The 22,310-nt window shown below is 44.2% G+C and overlaps 1 protein-coding gene across 1 annotated transcript in view; it reads right to left on the bottom strand.

Annotated features, from left to right (window-relative positions):
* The window catches only part of LOC121453377 (GRB2-associated and regulator of MAPK protein), a 175,444-nt gene that overhangs the window by 36,108 nt on the left and 117,026 nt on the right, over nt 1–22,310 (bottom strand). Inside the window, exon 3 of the mRNA XM_041660111.1 lies at nt 5,415–5,545. Coding sequence (XP_041516045.1) covers nt 5,415–5,545 — 131 coding nt within the window. The remainder of the gene's footprint in view (nt 1–5,414; nt 5,546–22,310) is intronic.

The raw sequence follows: 22,310 nt of genomic DNA, 5'->3' as shown, positions 1-22,310 counted from the left end.
AAAAGATTGACTGATTTTCTTTTCTTTTCTCTCTCTTTATTTATTTTTTTGAGACAGGGTTTCTCTTTGTAGCTTTGGAGCCTGTCCTGGAACTTACTCTGTAGATCAGGCTGACCTTGAACTCACAGGGATCCGCTGGGATTAAAGGCGTGCACCACCATCACCTGGCTAAAATAGAAACTTTTTTTTCTCTAAGATTTATTTATTCATTATGTATATAGTGTTCTGCCTGCATGTATGCCTGAACACCCGAAGAGGGCACCAGATCTCATTACAGATGGTTGTGAGTTACAATATGGTTGCTGGGAATTGAACTCAGGACCTCTAGAAGATCAGGCAGTGCTCTTAACCTTTGAGTCATCTCTCCAACCGATTTATTTATTTTTAGAGGGGTGTGTGTGTGTGTGTGTGTGTGTGTGTGTGTGTGAAGGCGGAAGCCCACAGAGGCCTCTGTGTCTGTGTGTGTGTGTGTGAAGGCAGAAGCCCATAGAGGCCAGTGTGTGTGTGTGTGTGTGTGTGTGTGTGTGTGTGTGAAGGCGGAAGCCCACAGAGGCCAGGAGAGGATGCTTGATGTTGGAGCTAGAGTTCAGGAGCTCTGAGCTGCTGGGTGTGGTTGATTAGAACTGAACTTGGGTCCTCCTTGAAGCAGTAAGCACTCTTAGTGCTAAGCCATCTGTCTAGCAGCCGGTGTGGCTGTTTTGAAAGACAGCAGAGAGGCTAGAGAGATGGATGGCTTGGCCATTCAGAGCCCTTGGTGCTTTCCAGAGGACCTGGCCTTGGTTCTCAGAACCCACCACTACCAGCTTACGACCTCTTGTAACTCTGGCTCCCGAGGGTTAGACTCCCATTTCTGGTCTCCTTGGGTACGTGCACACACATATATACTACAAATAATAATAAAAATTTTCATCATGGAAACCAAAAACTGAAGGATAAGGGAAAATGTGATGAAGGAAGGTGGGGGAACGCTGTTCTAAAAACATGGAATACTTTGGTTCTTTGTTTTCAGGACAGGGTCTCAAGTAGCCTAGGCTGACCTTGAACTACTATGCAACTGAGCATAATCTCGAACTTCTGATTATTCTGCCTCCACCTCTCCTGAGCTGGGATGAAAGGCATGAACAACCATGTCAGGTTTTGTATGGTTCGGTTGTCATTTGTCCTGGAAACTGGGCTTTGAGGATACTGCAAGTCCCCTTCTGGCACTGACCTCATTTGGAGCTCAGTTCTTTTTCCTCACCTTACTCTCTGGATGCTGCGGTGCTTCAGGCCCTAGACCTGAGCCCTCTGCCCTCTGCTCTCTGGGTTGTGTTTTCTTAGCTGTTTTGGAATAGACAGCTCTTCATTGCTTTGCACTCAGGAGCACCCCGGCCCCACACACTGACTGGGGACCAGGAACCTCCTCCATCCCATGATCATGACAAAGTTACCTAGAGACACTGCCAATGTGCCCAGGAACAAAATCACCCGCCAATGAGAGCAGTTATTGCAGCTCAGTGAAACTCGACTTAGAGTTTCAAATATCCTCTAAAGGTGAGGGGCTATACACGTACACCCCAACTTCAACCTGTCTCCAAGTTTGAAAGCCGTGGAGCAATTATATACCACATTTCCTCTTGGAGTTAGGATAAACATTTATTTATTGTCTTCCTCTCCTACTAGGCTGTGTCCCTGAAGACGGGCATCTGCATACTCACTGAGAACAGTCCTGGACAGACAGTAGGAGTTCAAAATACATTTGCCGGTTAACCAGTTAACCAGTTAGGAACTCATTTTGTGCAGTTCACGAATGATGGGGCAATCAGGTCAATGATTTGAAATGTACCAAGATACCTTTTATAGACAAGTTTTCCTTGTTAATGTTAGGCTAGGAGAACGGCTTGGTGAGTGTGGCAGCACACCTGTGGTGCCAGTCCCAGGCAGCCGGGGAGGAGGAGTGCTGTGAACTCGAGACCGGCCAGGGCTGCATCTGAAACCCAGTATTGCGCATATAATGAAACGGACAGTTCATTCTAAGTAAGTGTCGATAGATATGATACTATCCACTATACTTAATTAAAATTTTACTATAGTCTTAGACAGAAGACAGAACTAAGGTTGCTGTCCTTATGATTTATTATTTTTGTAGTGTTGAGGAGTAAATTTAGGGTCTAACACATGCTAGGCAAGACTCTACTACTGAGATATATTTCCAACCCTGAGTTGCTATTTTTGTTATTACTTCAAATTATTACAATTAATTTCCACTTTGGGCTTTATAAAATGCATATTTATTTATGTATGTAAATATGTATGTCTTTGGACAATTATAAAGACAGCTCATGAATTCATAACTACAAAAAATTTCAATAGTGTATCTTATTGGCCTAGTTCATCCCATTCCTTTTCTATTTCATGTATGTGAATGCAAGCACACACATGAACGCATATGTGCATGTGGAGGCCTGAGTTTGATGTTAAGAATCATCCATGACCATCCTTCTACCTGTTCACTGAGCCAGGAACTCTCAGTCAAACACAGAGCTCACTGATATGACCAGTCTTGACAATCAGCTTGCCAGGGATCAACTGCCTCTGCCTTCTGAGGCTAGAACCACAGGTGGGCTACTAAGCCCTCCTAGCATTTATGGAGGTTCTAGTGATCTGAACTCTGGCAAGTGCTTTAGCCACTGAGCCATCGTCCTACTACCTATGCCACTTCTGAATTGGAAAATAAAGGGTGACATTTTTTCTATGTAGGTTTAAATTCATTGAAAAACAACCCTGCCCCCAAATTCTGCCTCTTGGGAAACAGTTTCCACCTGAGTCTATATAGTGCTATTTTTCATTTTGTTCTTTCTCCAGGGGATGCAATGACCAAACATGGCATTCTGTCCCGCCCACGTCTGTACCCAACACCAATATCTCGTAAACTGTTGTTAGAGGCCATGCTTCCCAGCGCTGGACTTCAGTGCCAGCAGCACCCAACATTCCTGCAAGTGTCCCAGTTCATTCACCTGCCCGGGTACACATTTACTAAGCACACGGAGTTCTGTACTTCATTACACAAATTTCCCCAAATTTTTCTACCAATGGTTCTTTGAACAGAAGAATGCAAACTTGACTGATGGCTCTTAAAACTCTGTAAGTACTAAACAACTCTGTAAGTTATCAAATACTGATGTCTGCACAGCTTGGAACTCAATCAAAACCCACTTGGCTCTGGGTGTTCTGAGCTCACATTTCCTAAACTAATCTGTGCCCTCAAACTTGTAAGTGGCATCTCTATTACACATACCTATCTTTTTGTTGTGTTGTGTGTGTTTATGTTTACTTATATGTGTGTGTATGTGTGTAAGAGGTCCACATTGACTATCTTTCTCTATCACTCTCTACCTTGTTTAAGCCAGGATCTCTCACTGAACATGGAAGTTACCCAGTGACTAGGTAGGCTGGCCAGTGAATGCAGAAATCCTACTGCCTGCCTCTCCAGCACTGGAATTACGGGCATGCAAGGCCAGGTTAAGCTTTTATATGGATGCTGGGGATCAAACTCAGATTCTGCCTACACAGCAAGCATATTACTGACTTAGCCATATGCCCAGCCTGTACTGTACATGAGGCAGGGTATGGTGGTGTATGCATTAAATCCCAGGCAGGAGGATCTCTGTGAGTTCAAGGCTAGCTTGAACTACATAGTGAGTTCTAGACTAATTAGGGCTACACAATGAGACCATGTCTCAGAAAATTTTACATGAGCAATATGTAACCAAAAATAGAATGTTAATCTTCAAATCCATAAAAGATTTTATGCCTGACTTGTCACCAGCTAGGAGATAAATTAATTTTAGAAAAGAATTTAAAAGTATTAGCTTGACTTTTATTTTTTTCATTTAGCTAATTTTAAATAAAAGTTTTAAGGGGAAGGTTTTGACTTTAAAAACCTAGATTCAATATTTTATGAATTAATGGAACTTAGTAAGTTTAAAAACAAAGAATATGCTCTCATGCACGTGGAAATGAAGGTTTGCTCTACTGATAACATCGGGGCACTGGAGGAAAAACCAGACCTTTGCATATAAGTAAAACATTCAGTAGAAGATTTTACATAACATAAAATCTCCCTAAGTCGAACAATAAAACTATAGAAAGCAGACCATAGTGACTGTCCTTCAGAAGCGGGGAAGAATGGCGTGCCTTTGCCATCGTCATGGGCACATGTTTGGGAACCACCTGGTCCTGTGTTCCCTGAGGAGTGTAGGCGGGGCGACTAACCCAGAGGCACGAATGCCGTCTTGGGCCAATACCTCATGTAGCCTGTTGTTCTAAGAAACAGGTATGCTGACTCCTAACATTTGACCTGCTCATAGAATCCGACTAAGTTGACTTCCTATGTAAAAGAGGGTAAACAGGAAATCCTTTCAACATAGACACCTGAAGGTGTTTGAGGGTGACTGTGGGTGTCGATGACAAAATGAAGCAGGCGTGTGAACAGTACAGTTGGAACCCATGCGAGGGCCCTGTTCCCCTGGCCAGTCTGGTCAGAGGAGCTTGCCCATATATGGAAGCGCACCGTCCCTTCGAGAACAACAGGCAGCACTGGGCTGTCTCAGATTCTCTGTACACCGAGAGAGTCCACAGAGAATGGAGGGGATGTGTGCTGACCTCAGTGCTGGCACTGGGCGTGTGCCTGTGAGCTCTCTCGTCCCTCCTTGATTTCTTTTTAAAAAACGAAATGATGATATTTGGTTCATCATAGGCCTTTTGCTTCTAAGAGTGGAAAACCCAACTTAGCAGAGGCCCTGGTGAAACAGCTGTTGGAGATGGGAGGATGAAGTTCAAGATAAAAGCATCTTTTATTTGCTTAGGAATTGTGATGCTCAGTATTGACTATGAACACGACAGGAGACAAGACTCCATGCTTGTCTGTGAGGGAGTTTCTAAGTCGGATTAACTGGCTAATCCGTGGGCTGGAATCCCAGACTGCAGGAAAAGAAGAAAGCAAGCTGAGCATGGGAACTCTTTGCTCTGCATCCTGACTGTGACGTAGTGAGGCCAGGGCCTTGAATTCCTTCCTGCTGCCACGGTGTCCCCTCACTGATGGGACTGTCCCCTCAAAGCTGTGAGCCAAAAAAAATTATCTTTCTTTAAATTGCTTTTTGTTGATATTTGTCTCAGGCATGAGAAAAATAGATACAGCAATGTTACTTCTGAAATCAACAATTTTAAGATCGAATAAAAGACTGTGGTGATAAATACAGTGTGTGGATAGGCATGGGGTCGTCTCTACCACCTGCAGCGTTTCAGATGCTAACATTCACTCACTGAGAGGATGGAATGTTTCTAGGAGGCACAGATGTGCACACCTCGTATATCACACACTTGAATGTGACAGCGGCTCAGTGAGGGGTAAACATCTGTTTCTTCAGAGCTACCTTCACGTTGAATGTGATTTCCTCCATGACGTACACACGTTCAGGAAATGCTTTGGCCACCTCCTCCACGCTGTTGAAATATTGCACCGGCTCCTTTATGTCCCGGTCTTGTTCCAGCAGCTTGAATTGTCCTAAAACACACGACAAGCAGAAGAGAAGTAAGATGTTTATGCTGGATAGCTGTCACCGTGGCGACAACATCCTCTTCCTTCACGGCAGCTCTTCTCTGTTGTAGATTGCTATTCACTACCATGTTAAAAAAGGACGATCACCCCTGAAGGTTTGGTTAAACTAGATTCTATACAATTTTCAAAAATCAGTGTGAAAATGAGAACAAATTGCATTTCATCTTTTTCTGATCAGATTCAGGGTTCATTATCAGGGCTCTAAAATTATAGTGGATAGATGCTTGCGTGTCTTTAGACCTCCAAGGGAAAACATAGTCTGCTATAAACAGTGGCTCGGTTTGTTTTCAGCACTAAATTTTCTTGCCATTTCGTTTTAATAACTATTGATATTACTTTCTAAAACTGAGGCCCTGTACCATGGCAGAGCAAATCTTTTGAAGTTATTATTTAGGATAGAATAAAATCAGGGCTCAGAGACAGCATCTGACACCAGACGGAGGAGTTGCCCCAGACAAGCCATGGGCAACCCACCTTCAGCTGTATACAGCAGGGGCAGCAGTGTGACCTGGACTTAGCTCCCTTTCCTGATTCAAGGTTTCCAGTTAGAGTTGGAGAGAAGGTATCAGCTGAAAGCGAGGTGGAAGAGAGTAATGGAGGTTTAAAGAAAGAAGATGTCAAGTGCCCACTGAGGACGCACAGTGCGGTGTGTGCTGAGCAGCATGAAATCAACACTGGAGGTTCCCGGCTGAGAATTAAAGGGAAGCCAGAGAGCACAAGGCAAGGTCAGGGATATGGGCACGAAACGGGAAGAGACTTAGTCTTAGATTCTGCCACCGCTGTGAAACCGCCGGTGCCTATGAGAAGTGAGGCAGGAGGAAGGACTCAGGAGATATGCAAGGGGGACCCCAACACCTGCTCATCCACCTTTAGGTTGGGAAAGATACCAAAGCTCTTGGTGGGAAGGCAGAGAGACAGTGAAGACAGTGGGAACAATGGCTCTGATGTAGAGGGAATTAGTTCAAAAGCTATAAAGGAGAGAGGCCTACTTAAAACACATCCCTTGGATGCTCTACACAAGCTCAAATATTACTTTTCAGGAGCCAGCCTAGCCAAGAAATAGATTTGATACACTCCAGCTGAGTTAGACAATCTCTCTGTGTTACGGGATGAGTGACGGGACCAAAGCAGTTGTCGGGGGAGTTAGAATATATATATATGTGTGTGTGTGTGTATATATATATACATATATAGATATACACATTATATATATATATATATACACACACACACACACACACACACACACATTATATATATTCACTTGCCTGCGAGCTAGAGAATATCTGACAGAGACTTCAGAGACTTCAGGTACTTGCCAACATTCTCAGCTACCTGAAGTGGTGATTTATGTTTTGTAATTTATTAATTTATTAAATGAAAAAGAAATTACAGATTTGGAAGCTGAAGGTGATTCAAGCTATCTATCAAGAAAACAGTTTCATGAAAGTCTGAAATGTCACCTGCTCAAGTCTATCATTCGAGTTTAATTTGTGGTCAGTGTTTTAGGAAGCTTTTCCTAAGCCGAGGTGGGACTTGTATGCATCCTAAACACTCACTAAGTGGCTAGCAGCTGCTCAAACTGAGTTACGTGGATTTTTCTAGTAGCCACACTAACAAAAAGCGAAAAGGTGAAATCAATTTTAACAGTAGATTTGGTTTAAGTCAGCAGACGGACTGAATAAAATCAAAGTTATTTCCTGTTCCTTTTGTGATACATGTTCATGGTGTGTGTGTGTAGGCCAGAAGACAACCTCAGGTGTCTTCTGGTGCCCTCTACCTTATTCGACACAGGAATTCTCATAGTAACCTGGGGCTTGGGCTCCCAGCAAGCCCTTGTCTCTGCCTCCCAGCACTGGGATTATAAGCACGCCCCATTTTATCCAGTCTTTTTATGTGGGTTCTGGGATTGAATTCAGGTCCTTTAAGCACTTCACCAATTGAGCCATCTCCCTAGTGCTTGCACTAAATCTCTTAAATCCAATATATGTTTCATATCTTGACAGAGTAGACCATATCTTGTTCATGAAATAACAAGGCTTACAATTAGTATTTCCTTATTTCCTTATTCCCTCCTTCCCTCCCTCCCTCCCTCCCTCCCTCCCTCCCTCCTTCCTTCTTCCTTCTTCCCTCCCTGGTTACCATGATACCTGATACTGTGTTTTGTATAAGATTTGTGTATTTGTGTTTCTGGGAATTAATCCCAGGTCCTGTGCTAGGCGCGTGCTCTCTGTAGAACACTATCCTCAGTCCTTTCTTCCTTCCTGAAGGTTTTGGGAACTGGATCTAGTGTGTGTGCAGGCCAGGCATGAGCTCCTCTGCCGAGCCACACATCTAGCTCTCGGTTTTCATACAATTCCTCCCATCCATTTCTCTCTACACACCTAGCTCTCGGTTGTCATACAATTCCTCCCATCCATTTCTCTCCACACATCTAGCTCTCGGTGTTCATACAACTTCCTCCCATCCATTCCTCTCCCACCAAGGCTCTTGTTCTTCGGGCACTCTGGAGTCATTCTTCTATGGTGCCTATGATTTCGTATGATTGATCTTCTCAAGTATAACTTAGCATTTAAGCATCAGAGCCTTGCCTGTGCTTGTCAGCTCATTGTTCAGGGAGGTCAAAAGTGCACACGTGTGGAGTTCTGAGACCCACCACACACAGGTGAGGGATAAGAAACAAATAGAGCAGCAGCCAAATGCTACTCAGCTTTTATCACCTGAACATTCTACACATCAGAAAAAGACCGCTTTCATTTTAGAATGCTTTCCAGATCTCAGTGTAGCATTCTGACTTTCATGCTTGTCTCTGTATATTCCAACTACTCTCCTGTGATAGGCTACCTAACACCAATTGTTTATAGTTCTTAGAGTCTCTGGATGACTTCCAAATCTAGATTACTAAAACCTGACATGCCTTCTTTTCTTCTCGAATCTTATTTTTGAGACACATCTTGCTGTGTAGCCTAGGCTGGCCCTGTGGCCCTTTCGCCTCGGTCACCTGAGTATCACAACCACGTGTTTTCATGGGCTGAGTCGTAGCATGGATGTGACTCCTACGGCAGGGTTGGTACACTTTTCTGTAAATGTTTTAGGTCTCACTAGCTAAGTGGTCTCTGGCAAGAGAGTGCAAAAGGAGTCATAGAAACTTTACATTGAAAGAGAGCATTAGACCACACTTACAACAGCAGATGACGGTCAGAGGTGGCCCTCGGGTTGGCCGACGCCTGTCCTGCTGGACAGGGTAGAAAGTACAGACCAGGGTAAGTCACAAAACAAGACATCACAAATGGCCATCCCTCTAATTCTACATCACTGAATAGTCACACCAAGGTCTCGGGAGAGCCTGTAACATGTACTACACTGCCAATATCTCGGAATGGCAGTTTGGCTCGAAATGGGTGAACTTGTCCTGGGATGATGACATAAAAAGCCAGCCGCAGGATGCTCCCACCTTCTGCCCATGCTTTAGACAGCCAGACTTGTGGAGTTTTTGCTTGGCTTCTACTGTTTTATAAATGATATGATGGTGTCAGACTAGTTAGTCTGACACACTCTAGGGAAGATGCTAGGCTATGTCATTGATCTACATCCTCTGTCACTCTGTGGCCTTAAAATTGGAACTTTGTTAGAGCCCAACCTTGCAGACTGGATGAGTTAAGGGCCGGTTTCCTGCCAAAAGTAAAATCAATTTATATTACACATATTCCCACGACCCCCACACAGGGGAACTAATCCTTTAACAGACCATTTCATGAATAACACAGTCTTTTGTGCCACCAAATAAAAACATGTGGAGGCTGTGGAAACATCTGTTCTGAGATGTTACTGTCAAGTTCTGTTCTTGGAGACAGAGGGAGCTGCATTGTCTTTCAGCCGCTTTGATGATCTCATAAAACATCTCCATTGTGAGACCTGGCCCATCTGTGGTACCCTGGAACTCCCAGGAGCTAACCCCACACCAATGACAAGCTTGTTGGTGAGAGTTTAAATGACTCTAAGTCGATGTTTAGAAGCCAAGGACTCATGCCTTAGTCCATGTGCTGTTCCGAAAACTCCATTTCATAATTAACATGTTGACTAGGACTGCCATTTGGAAAATAGTTATTTTTTTACGTGTCCCTCAAGGCAGAAGTGCTGGATGAACTTCATACTATATTAAGCACAATCGAGAGGCCCCAAGCCCTTCCCTTGACATCTAAAATATAACACCCTCCCAATACCAAGGGACTATTTTACAACAACGCTTCTTTCCTTCCAGGGGAAGGTTGTGCTGGACATGAAAAAGAGAAACAAAACTTACTGATTAAGAAGAGGGAGCAACAGTGCTGAGTTGTAGCAGGGAGAGAAAGAGGGAGGTGAGTACAAGTTTGTCAAACATGCTATGGGCTGGAAGTTAAGTGTGGCAACCATCGGCAAGAATTCATTCTGCGCCCAGTGAGGACCAGACTGCAGGAGTACTCATCACTGTGGCAGTGAGCATGGCCAGGGGTAAATATTCTGTTTTTACAGCAATGCTCTTACTGCTTGCCATCTTGTCAGCACAGAGGTGCACTGCATGTGTGTGAATGAGAGAACAAGGTTAGAGCAGAGGTTTGCAGTGTCCCTCATGGGACATAACTCACCTGAACAGCATCCTACTGATGTCCTCCACGCCCACTGTGGGAACAGCAGAAACAGCAGAGACCACCCCAGGAGGATAAAACAGAGAAGAATGGAGGAGTGCCAGGAATGGGCTATAATACAAGCACAGCCAAAGGCTAGCCTGAGCCAAGGCTAAGCAAAGAGAGCCCTGAATGTCGAGATGCTGTGTTCTTCGTGAGACAGCCATACTGGCAGAAAGAAGCAGGTGCTTAGAAACAGTGGATAGTTCTAACTCTTCTCCTCTTGCCTCTTTCAGAGACAGACTGCCAGCGTTAAGGTGGACAGGCTTGAGACCACCGTGCAGAAATGCTTTTCGGTTGGTTAATTAATTAACTGATTAACTTTTAATACAAGATCTCATGCATCCTAGACTGGTCACCAATTTGCATTCTAGAAGATGACCTTCGTCTCCTGGACCTCCTGCCCCTGCCTTCCTGATACTGAGATTCAGACGTGTACAGTTACAGCTGACTCAGCAATGTCTTTTAAATAGCTCAAATATCTGAACCTTTGAACCGGTGGGCCATTTCCACAGGTGAAGAAAGAAGTGAGCCATTCCCAATGAATGAAACAACAAACCAAATGCCACCTCCCAGGAAATAAAAAAGGCTGGGCAGCAATCTGTGCTGATGATCAAGCTCTCCCTAGCAAAGTATTCTTGTTTTTTATCTGTATATACAGCAGGTTAAGGCTTGGAGTAAAAGGACTGCCTGGGATAAGATACACACAGCAGCAGCAACTAACCCTCTTGCACGCATGCGTCTACTTCCACAAGCGCTGGGAGTTCATTTACTCACATCCTTCCCCAAGTCCAAGAGTGTCTGACACAGCCCAGCTATTTGCCTAACGCCGAACAACAAGCAGCATTCTATGTGGACAGCTCATCGTGGTGTGCAAACCATCTTGTTCTTTGTCAGAGCGGCACAGAATCCAACTCCACACATGGCATCACCCATTTAAACAGCTTCCTCCGGGTGGGCGTCCAGACTTATTCCAGTCTTTTGGAGCCACAGTGAAGTCAGCTAGTGTTCTTGTACTGAAGGTTCTGAGTATTTAATCCCAGGCCACTGGTGGAAAATGCCTAAATGAGAATTTGCTGGGCCAAAGGGCAAGTACATTTTAATTCTTTACCCTGCCAAACAAAGTACAAATTTGTGCCCACTCACACTTCCCCCAACCTCATGTTTTGCCTAATGGTTTACTGGAAAACCTTTAAAAATCATTGTCAATCAAGTCTCTCACTGGGATTTGAATCATATTTTTATTATAAAAGATGACACAATTATTTTTCACTAATTCCTATTTTATATCTTGGGGATTTAAAAATTCATTTTCTTATTACCAACTTTGAATTTTGTACCAATCTTAAACATAATTTTAAAAATAAGAACTGGGCTAGGGAGACTGCTCCGGCTATGAAGCGCTTGGTGCAGAAGCACGAGGATCTGCTCTGCACCCCAGAGCCTATACAAATGGGCAGTGTAGTGGTGTGTGCCCATGATCTCCCAGCTGTGGAAGGCGAAGCAGGAGTGTCTGGGCTCACTGGCCAACCACAGGCGAACCAGAGAGTTCCAGGGATACTGTGAGACCTTGTCTTAAAAATACAGTAGAGAAGTGATTGAAGAAGACACTCAATTCTGACCTCTGACTGCTGCAAGTGCATGCATGTTCATGTACACACATGCACAGAGATGTACAAATGTATGCACTATACACACACACACACATACACACACACATAAAATAAGAACAGGCTTGAAATGCTACAAGGTGGCATTTCCTATTTTCATCTGATTCTCTGTATCAGCTTGTATTAGTTTCTAAAGCCACAGTCTGGGGTGAGAAGAACGAAGTCCCTTACAATCAAAGAGAAGGAATGGATCCCAATACAAAGGCCCTCATCGTTATCAAGAACAGGAATTAAAACAACACAGAAAACAACCATCAGTCAAAAAACAATTACCTCACAAAAAAGCACAATATACAAAGGTGGACTATTGCAAGTAATATGTGGATATTTCTACTTATGTGTCCACAGGGCTTATACAAACAAACTGGACTATCACCTTCTACTCTGACACACCATCTTTGGATGAACCTAAATCTACCTGGATTTAAAACTGTATAATTAAAACAAATAAAACTGTATAATCATTGCATAATTCTGGGTAGATGTTTCAAACAGTCATGTTAGTCTATACTCTGAAAAAAGCTTCCCTATCTTTTTCTTTTGCAAAAAGGGAAAATTTTATTTTTCAAGGTATCTAATTTGTCATTTGTGTCTTTAGATTTACTAGAAAATTTCTGGGGCGAGTGTTCCACTGAAAGGATGGCTCTAATATGATCTCAGAATTGAGCGTGGCTGCTAACCCTCCGTAATAGGACTCTCAATACTGTCGTTATCCCTCCTCTGCTGAATCCAGGCTCCCTCTAACTCTCCCATATTCTTTTCTAGGAATCTTTTTGTCCTCAGCACCCATTGTGTCTATTCTGCTTTCTACATCATTCTATATGGTATTATTGCTTCAAATTGAAATCCCATTTCCATCCTTCCCCATCTGTTACCACTACACTCGAAGCTAAATCCACCTCTCTCGAGGACCAGAGCATCCCTTAATCATGCGTACAATGAATAACACTGTACCACAATAGCTCTCCAATCTCTAAGGGCCTTCCATGACCTGCTCTGCTCTGAAGGCTGAAGTGTGCCCAGTGCCAACACAGAAAAAGAGCTAGAGAATCACACACCACATGAGCAGCTTGTTCAGTGTCCCATCAGCCTTGGGAGGCCCCACCTCTGGATGAGAGCCATCTCAGGATGCTAATTTACAGTCAGTCTGGTTTCCCACCCAGTGTCCCCTTCAACAGTCCAGGGATGGGTGGGACGATTAGAGACTGAGCTGGCAAGGGAACTGGAGCCTGCAGAGATTAAAGTGTTTGCTTTGGTCTGCGTGGGTCAGGAGTAAATCCGGGATTGGGGCTGTGTTCTGACCCAAATTGGCTGCTGCCATGAAGCTCTCAAAGCACCAGCAGCTCCTGGGGATGGAGTGGCCTGCTCATTCCAGCTCACCTCCCGCTGGAAGAACAGAGAGGAAGCCAGTAGCAAGAGCGGTCATTAATTTAGTCAATGAATTCGTTTTTGATAAAATTTGAAAGCCTACTCGAATCGTCTCATTTAATCCCCAAAGTGACCTGAAATTGAGTAAATGATAAGGCCATATTTCATTTAAGCATGCTGTAGGGCAGCTAAGCATGGACAGCTCACGGAGTGCCTGGAACTGACCCTGTTCTGGGAAAGTAGAACCCAGCCTACCCCCCCCCCCCCGGCCTTCCGTTTATAATATCTGGCATGGTTGCTAGTGCAGCCTGTTATGGAGCAGCTGCTTCTACTAAAGAGCAAGAACATACATTAAAAAAGTAGGCTCCAGATGGGCACAGGAGATCGCTTCCTAGGTATAACCCCAGCAGTACAGACATTAAGGGCAACATTGAATAAATGGGACCTACTAAAACTGAGAAGCTTCTGTAAAGCAAAGGACACTGTCACTAAGACAAAAAGGCAACCTACTGACTGGGAGAAGATCTTTATCAACCCCGCAACAGACAAAGGTCGGATCTCCAAAATATATAAAGAACTCAAGAAACTAGACTTTAAAATGATAATTAACCCAATTAAAAAATGGGGCACTGAACTGAACAGAGAATTCTCAACAGAAGAAGTTCAAATGGCTAAAAGACACTTAAGGTCATGCTCAACCTCCTTAGCGATCAGGGAAATGCAAATCAAAACAACTTTGAGATATCATCTTACACCTGTCAGAATGGCTAAAATCAAAAACACCAATGATAGCCTTTGCTGGAGAGGCTGTGGAGGAAGGGGTACCCTCATCCATTGCTGGTGGGAATGCAATCTTGTGCAACCACTTTGGAAAGCAGTGTTTCGGTTTCTCAGGAAATTCGGGATCAACCTACCCCTGGACCCAGCCATACCACTCTTGGGAATATACCCAAGAGATGCCCGATCATATGACAAAAGCATTTGTTCAACTATGTTCATAGCAGTATTATTTGTAATAGCCAGATCCTGGAAACAACCTAGATGTCCTTCAGTGGAAGAATGGATGAAGAAAGTGTGGAATATATATACAGTAGAGTACTACGCTGCGGTAAAAAACAATGACTTCTCGAATTTTGCATGCAAATGGATGGAAATAGAAAACACTATCCTGAGCGAGGTAACCCAGACCCAAAAAGATGAACATGAGATGTACTCACTCACAATTAGTTTCTAGCCATAAATAAGGGTCACGGAGTCTACAATTGGTGAACCTAAAGAAGCTAAATAAGAAGGTGAACCCAAGGAAAAACATATAGTTATCCTCTTGCCTATGGGAAGTAGACAAAATTGCCGGGGAGGAAAGTGGGATCTTGGGGGTGGGGTGGGTTGGGGGTAAGGGGAGATGGGGAGAGAAAAGTGACAAGGGGAGGATGGGGGGAACTTGGGGAAACAGGATGATTGGGATAAAGGAAGGCTGGATAGGGGAGCATGGAAGCACAATTCTTAGTTAAGGGAGCCAGCCACCTTAGGGCTGGCAAGAGACTTGAACCTAGAGTGGCTCCCAGGAGCCCAAGGCGATGTCCCCAGTCAGTTCCTTGGGCAGATGAGGATAGGGAACCTGAAACGACCCTATCCTATAGCAATACTGATGAATATCTTGCATATCACCATAGAACCTTCATCTGGTGATGGATGGAGATAGAGACAGAGACCCACACTGGAGCACTGGACTGAGCTCCCAAGGTCCCAATGAGGAGCAGAAGGAGGGAGAAGATGAGCAAGGAAGTCAGGACCACGAGGGGTGCACCCACCCACTGAGACAGTGGGGCTGATCTATTGGGAGCTCACCAAGGCCAGCTGGACTATGACTGAAAAAGCATGGGATAAAACCGGACTCTCTGAACATGGTGAACAATGACAGATGATGAGAAGCCAAGGACAATGGCATGGGGTTTTGATCTTACTTCATGTTCAGGCTTTGTGGGAGCCTAGCCAGTTTGGATGTTCAACTTCCTAGACATGGACGGAGGGGGGAGGACCTTGGACTTTCCACAGGGCAGGGAACCCTGACTGCTCGTTGGACTGGAGAGGGAGGGGGAGGAGGGGGAGGGAAATGGGAGGCTGGGAGGAGGGGGAAACTTTTTTTTTCCTTTTCTCAATAAAAAAAAAAGTAGGCTCCAATATATAAAAGTCAATTTTATTTGAGGTAGGTTCTTAAGAAACAGAAATATAATGAAATGACCTATTATCTACATAAAGATCGAGTACCCAAAATAAAACTTAATTTATTTAATTTGAAGTTGGATTGTATGAAAGTGAAGGGGCAAACAAAGGTAAGCAGAAAATTAGGAGAGAGAACAGATTAAGTGAGAAAGACAGACAAGAAAAAATCAGAATGCACATATACACACTTTCCACCCAGAAAACTGGGAGTGTGGAGTCTATGTGGAAGTCGAGGAGTCTGGGTGGTACGTGCTTCCCCTCCACGCCTTAGGAAAGCATCTACAGGGGAAGGAGAAAGCCAGAGTTGTGGCCAGAGAGCAAGGGTGGTGAGGAACACACAGGACTGCAGGATCCCACCACTTTCCCTCTCTTGAAACATGACCCCACTCTTGGCTTCCTGCTCGCTCTCTTCCACAGCTCAAGAGCAAACTCCCACACACCGGTGGGACTACAGAGGACAGGCAGCCAGGCAGCGGCTGCTCACACTGTGGTTCCCATTAGGGGGAAATGCCTCGATTATAGAAGATTTAGTTCTTAAGTTCTGCACCCAAGCTAGAGTGATTAAGAACCTCCGTGCACAGAAACGCGATGTGTCCCAGAACCATACTACATAGCAATCGCTGCACGGGCTCAGTCCACGCAAATATAGCAACAGAAAAATGAAAACATTTTACACACAGGCCCTATGTGGTGCCTCTGGAAATCTGGTAGATACATTTCTACCAAATTCTTAAGGCAGAAACAGTGAAGCATACTAACTCTAAAAAGACATGGAGGAAAGTTAAATCTGTACTACTGTGTGAGAGATGCCAATCTGAAAAGCTATGCAGCATATGATTCCAAACACATGACATTCTGAAAGGCCACACTGTGTGCACAGTATAATGATCTGTGGCTCCAGGGTGGAGAAGGGACTACAGAGGCCAGGCGATAGAAGCACTCTGCATGACAGAATGGTGGCTTCAGGTCATTACGATCTGTCCAAGCGCACAGGTGTCCAAGAGAAACCCTAAGTAAACAATGGATTTTGGGTAATGATGTGCCAAGGTAGGTCTGTCAACTCTGACAAATACTCTCTCCACTGTGGTGTGAGACGCTGATAATAGGGGAGGGTGAGAATGTATACGTCGGGGTAGGGGACTATGGGAAATCTCCCCAAAACTGCTCTGTTAAAAAAAAAAATCACGGCAAGGCAGGGCCTCTAAGTGCTTCAGTGGCAAGGCCAGAGCCAAGGGAGGGCACCATCAGGCAGGCGTGTTCTATTCTCTTGGCTCAGCGCAGGCTCAGCTTTTGACTATCACTGTGTCTCCAGCTCGGCACAGCAGTTAAGTGTGTGGGCTTCTGTAGTCCAAGTCTTGTCTCTCACAGGGAGATTCTGTTTAAGTCCTAACTTTCTAGACACATCCACTCCCTGGTTCCGTAATCCAGGTCAGAAATACTGACATTAGACTTATGAGTTTGACTAGATATACAGACGGAGCTCGGCACAGCGACAGAAGATAAGAGCTCAGTGGACGCACTCATCAGTGCTGGGTCAAAGTGTGGGAAGAAGATGTGTTATCGATGGGGAGTAACCATGCTGCTATCCTAACCTTTCCTAGGACACAAGCTTTCTTAGCTCTTGACAGTGATCTGGGAGAGTTCCTGCAGGGTACAAGACACCAAAAGGTTCTGTGAATTTGACTTAGATAAAGAGGTGACAGTTGGAGGTTAGATGCCAAGTGGGGAGGGCAGAGAAACAAACTCGAAGTACTTAGAGTGGTTTTCCACCACCTTGTTGGAGATCGGTTCTGAGAAAGACAGGGATTGGCACGCACCATGCCGAGTGTAATCTGTTTTGATGACTAGTTGCTAACCAAACCCTCTGCTCACCTGGCGAAGAGCAATTCCAATCCAAATGTCACACGCTTAAAATATATTTGTGACCACAATGACTATGGACTAGAGTCCTATCCTTATTAAGACTCAATCCTAGCTGTGGAAAAACCCTTACCACTCAGACGAAAAGGCCCTACATTATGGCAAGCCTCTTCAATCTTGCCAGTCCTTCTGTTTTCAGTAAGAAATGGAGACCTGAACAGTCCAGGGGCTGCTCTGCTGCTTACAGCTCCATTCTCCTGCAAGTGCTTCGTTAACCCTGCTGAGCAGCAGACGCATACATTGTTCCTCTATTCCAAAGCACCAAGTGGTTCCCCTCCCGCCCCCCACCCCCGCCAGAGAAGACTCCCTCTCCTGCTTGCTTCAGTCTTTGCTGATGAAATGGCCCTGCTCTTGTTCCAATACTTCATTTTCCTCCAAATGCCTCCTTCTTTGTTCTGCAAAGAATTAGCTTACTGGGCATTCTCTGGTGCTTTCAGGTTCTGACCCTGTTCCATGTTAAACAGGCTGGACTTGGTGTGGAGGACAGGCCTCTGTAAAACACTCCATCTGAGGGCAGTTATGTAAACAGGGCCGCTGGCAAGATGTCTGATGGGATCAACACAGCTCAGGAGAAAAAGCGCTTTTAGAGAGGGCTGAATCTGTCAGGGAACAGATGAACTCTAAGCAACACTACCATTATTCGTTCAGGCCCGCCCCTCCCGATTCACTGTGAGGTCCAGGCTGGCCTTGGAATGTAAGATACACCTGCCACAGCCTCCCAAGTGCTAGGACTGTAGGTTAGCGTCACCATATCTGTTTCCAATGTAAGGCTAAACTTTTAACAAACAGAAATCATCCGGGAAATTTTTAAAAAATTAATAATGACCTAGTTGATCACTGTAATTTCTGATATCATCAAAAGGGACCATTTTGAGATTTTAAAATTTTATTATTTTAAAAGGAAAAATCAAAAATATTTAAACTATCTGGGATATTTCAGAAGGCTGCCCTTAGAATTAATAATATTTAAAAAACTATATTGAAGAGACAAGTGCAAATTAATATATAAAGTACGGTTCTGTTTACTCTGAATCATAGAAGATGCCAATAATCAATCCACAGTGACAATGTGCATCAGCTACCCTCCGTGGGGAGAACTCAAAGGTGACACACTGTATGTGTAAAGCTGCCCTCTGTGGAGACAACTCAAAGCAACAATCACAAAACCGAAGTGTTTGTTGTTTTGATGGTGATTACTATGGTCTTAAAGCTACATAATTGATTACAAATGGAAATTATCTGTGAATTACACAGGCAGATGGCCATCAGGTAGATGGACTTGGTCCTCACACATGTTCATCATTTATATGGTGGTGCATTCAGAGGAGTAAAGAATGTATATAAAAAGTTTATTACTCCATGGTGATGACAGTTCATAATCAAGAAAACCAGTATTGATTAAGACAATCGAAAGGGATCTGGAGAGATGGCTCAGTAGCTAAGAGCACTTGCTGTTCTCACAGAGGATGTGGTAGGATGCTCAGTGTCCACACTGGACAGTTAGCAACCATCTGTCACTCCAGTGCCCTCTTCCTGGCCTCTGGGACACCTCTACTCATGATGCATGCGTACACACATAATTCCTTTTTTAATTTTTCAAGTGTCGTTCTTACTAAACACTGGGACATAGTTTTATTTTGCTTGACTTCTGGTCATTTTGGTGTTCAGGAATATTTTTGTGAAATAAATGAATTTACAGTTAAGGAAGATGAAAAATTATTAATAATATATGATTAAAAAATGTTGCCACTACCAACTAGAAAAGACCAGTCTTTGGTATTGGCAAAGCTGGCTCCTTCTACAGAGAAAAACCAAATTGGACTTCCAAAGCAAATGTAAAGTCAAAACAATCATTTTTATCAAAATTAAGTGTTTTTGTTTGCAGAACTATACTGTGGGAAAAGTTGATGGGCAGGTCGTAGAAAAGATGAAACTTAGAAAGCCTGAAATGGAGCTAAGATGAATGCTGGGAAAGTCATCCGGAAGATACCACCACCAATACCACACTGTGCAAGGAGTACCAACAGGCATTTACTTAAGGATGCTGCACAAATGACTGACAGGCATGTGAAGCAAAGCTGAGAAGTCCCACAAATACAAACGAAGAGCAACCCTTCACACCTAGTAGGACTACACAGTTGTATTTCTTCATGGAGGTAAGGATTCTTTTATGCAGCCCAGCTAGCCTGAGACTTGCTATTTTGCTTTGGATGAGCTGAGACTTCAGATCCCCCCACCTCCTGAGTACTGAGCAGACAGGTATGATACATCATGTCTGGTTTTACGCAGCGCAAAGGATCAAATCACACATGCTAGGCAAGGGCTACCAACTGAGTTACGTCCCCAGCCTGCAGGTAAGAAATCTGACTGAAAAGTGGATGGAATAGAGGGGGGCAGCAGCTCCACAGAATGACCTGGCACCATTTAGTCAGGCTAACACTCCATATTTCCAACTTCCAGAAATTCTACTCTGACGAATAAGTGCCAAATGTAAGGACACACAGGGACATAATGGCAGAGCCTATGGGGACATTCATTGCAGCACCATTTTGATAACCTTTGGTCAACAGCGGGGTACAAACACACTGCAAAAATGGGATTTGAAGCAAGGCTGGATCTTGCCAGATGAAAAAAGAAAAGAGATGAGATTTATATCACTACTCAATTTACATAAATTAAAGATACTTGTGGGCTGGGGAGACTGCTCAGGGGATTGGAGTACATGACGAGGGCCTGAATTTGGATCCTAGTGTCATGAAGAAGGTTTGATGTAATTGTCAGATCCTTACCTCACAGCAGTGGGGGCAGGGGGTGGGGGTGCCTATAGGCAGGAGGACTAGTGGAGTCTGCTGGCCAGGTAGCCTAGCTGACCAACTGTACCTCCAGGTTTACTGAGAGATCCTGTGTCAAGGGAACAAGGGAGAGGGTGATGGAGAAGATGCCCAAAGTCCTCCTCTGGCCTTTGAGTGTGAACTCACAAACATGTGCACACACATGTATCACCCACCTAAAAGTGTGTGCACAGAAATATCATGGAACCTTTACAAAAGCACTTCTAAAGAAACCAGGCATAAAAAGCATGTTTAAATGACTGCACATGGATGGGTGAGAAGGGAGTGAGCAATCACAATAAAACGGCATTAAAATAAAGTCTCCCCCATGCTTTTAATAGTTGAAGAAAAATTAAGGCTGGTTTTCAAAATTACTATTTGCTACAGAAGGAGAAAGGGTAGAGGGCAGAGGGAACATTGCCACAGCGTCTCAAGGTCAAACACTGGGTGCAAGAGTAAATCAACACGCTCTTTTAGGAATCAGCTCGATTGCATGTTGCAAGTGTTCCCTTCAAAGCTCCACACAGGTCCCAGGGTCAGCTTCTGAAAGGATTATGCCTGGACATCATGGCCTAAGCAAACACTCCAGCACACAGAACTCTGCTCCTCCCTCTTCTTCAAAAGCCCCTTGGGAGCCCATGCAGGGTGGCCTGGTGTCCCGCCCCTTTCTTCTGTGCTTAGCTGGTTCAGGGGTTGTGAAGAACCTAACATTTTTCTTTATATAATGCTCAAGATAAAACTATTAGTCTTAGAGACAAAGATAAAAATTGAAATGACTTTCAACAGTTGGTCCAAATGTTCATTCAACTGTTTGATATAACAATAAAAACTCACAAATGTGGCCCAAACCATAGTGTATGGATGGCCTCACCATGGAAAAACCTATATCAAGTAACAAAAATAATGGGTAAATTCTAAAGCAGTATTATAAACTTGCCGTAGTCAAATCCTTGGATATCTCATTAAAATGAACTTCTGAGGCTCCATCAACTACCCAAATTTGATTCAGGTGTGGGGGTGACAGAAGACACTCAGCACTCCAACAAAGTGATGCTGGCACTAAACACCCAGTTCATTCTTAAGAACCCCAGCCACAAGTCAGGCTGATATCGGGGAGTTTAAGGCTAGCCTGGTCTACAAAGAGAGTTCCAGGACAGCCAAGACTGTTATACAGAGAAACCCTGTCTCACCCCTCACACATACAAAAGAACCCTTGATGCAGTGAGAGGAGGACAAACACAATGGCATCGATGGAGGAGAGAAGAGACTGAGAAATTCAGGAGAGGTTGGAGGTACTCAGCTTTGCAGAAAAAGAGAAGGTGGAGGGTCAATTTTAGGGAAGGTTTTTTTCTTTAGATGACTTAAAGCCAAGATGATGAAATAACAGAATGGAAACATATAAAAAAGGAGGAGGAAGAGGAGGAGGAGGAGGAAAAGGAAGAGGAGAGATGAGAATAAACAGAACCCCATGAGTGGGAAGGACAAACAGCAGGGACAGTTTGTCCATAGAGCCTGATGACAGGGCTACTGAAGGAGGGCCTGGACTACATTTACCAAACTGCTGCAGACTGTTGCCCCTGCAGTCCTGTCAATTTGACATGCACATCTCCTAGCTGCCACTCTGTGCTTGCAATCCCTCACGAAGAAAGCTGGGCAGACAGCACATCTGACTGTCCCTTATGATGAAGCCATCTGCTTATCATGCCTTCAGAAAGCCTATTATAGTTGTCATGGCCACAGAAGCGTAAAGGCCGTGGTCCAAAGCTTTTCTCCAGGATGTACATGGGAGCTGGACAGGGCTGCATCTCTAGCATTACCCAGTGAACTATGCACCACTAATGTTTACTAAGGAATGCCACCGTGCAAGGCTTCAGAGCCAAGGTGGCCCAAGTGTGACAAAGTCCTTCTGGAGCCTTCTCTCACTTCTCTTACCCTTTGAAAACTTAGCAGCAAAGACTATGCTGAGCCTTAAAATTCTCACTCCTCTAGGCAGAGCCAAAGACAGATGCCAAATGGAAGTAAGTCTTACCAGTCT

The sequence above is a fragment of the Microtus oregoni genome, unplaced genomic scaffold, assembly GCF_018167655.1.
Source record: "Microtus oregoni isolate MIOR12 unplaced genomic scaffold, Mior012 000011F_ref0000422, whole genome shotgun sequence".
Classification (NCBI taxonomy): domain Eukaryota; kingdom Metazoa; phylum Chordata; class Mammalia; order Rodentia; family Cricetidae; genus Microtus; species Microtus oregoni.
This window is presented reverse-complemented; position numbering and strand designations above follow the sequence as displayed.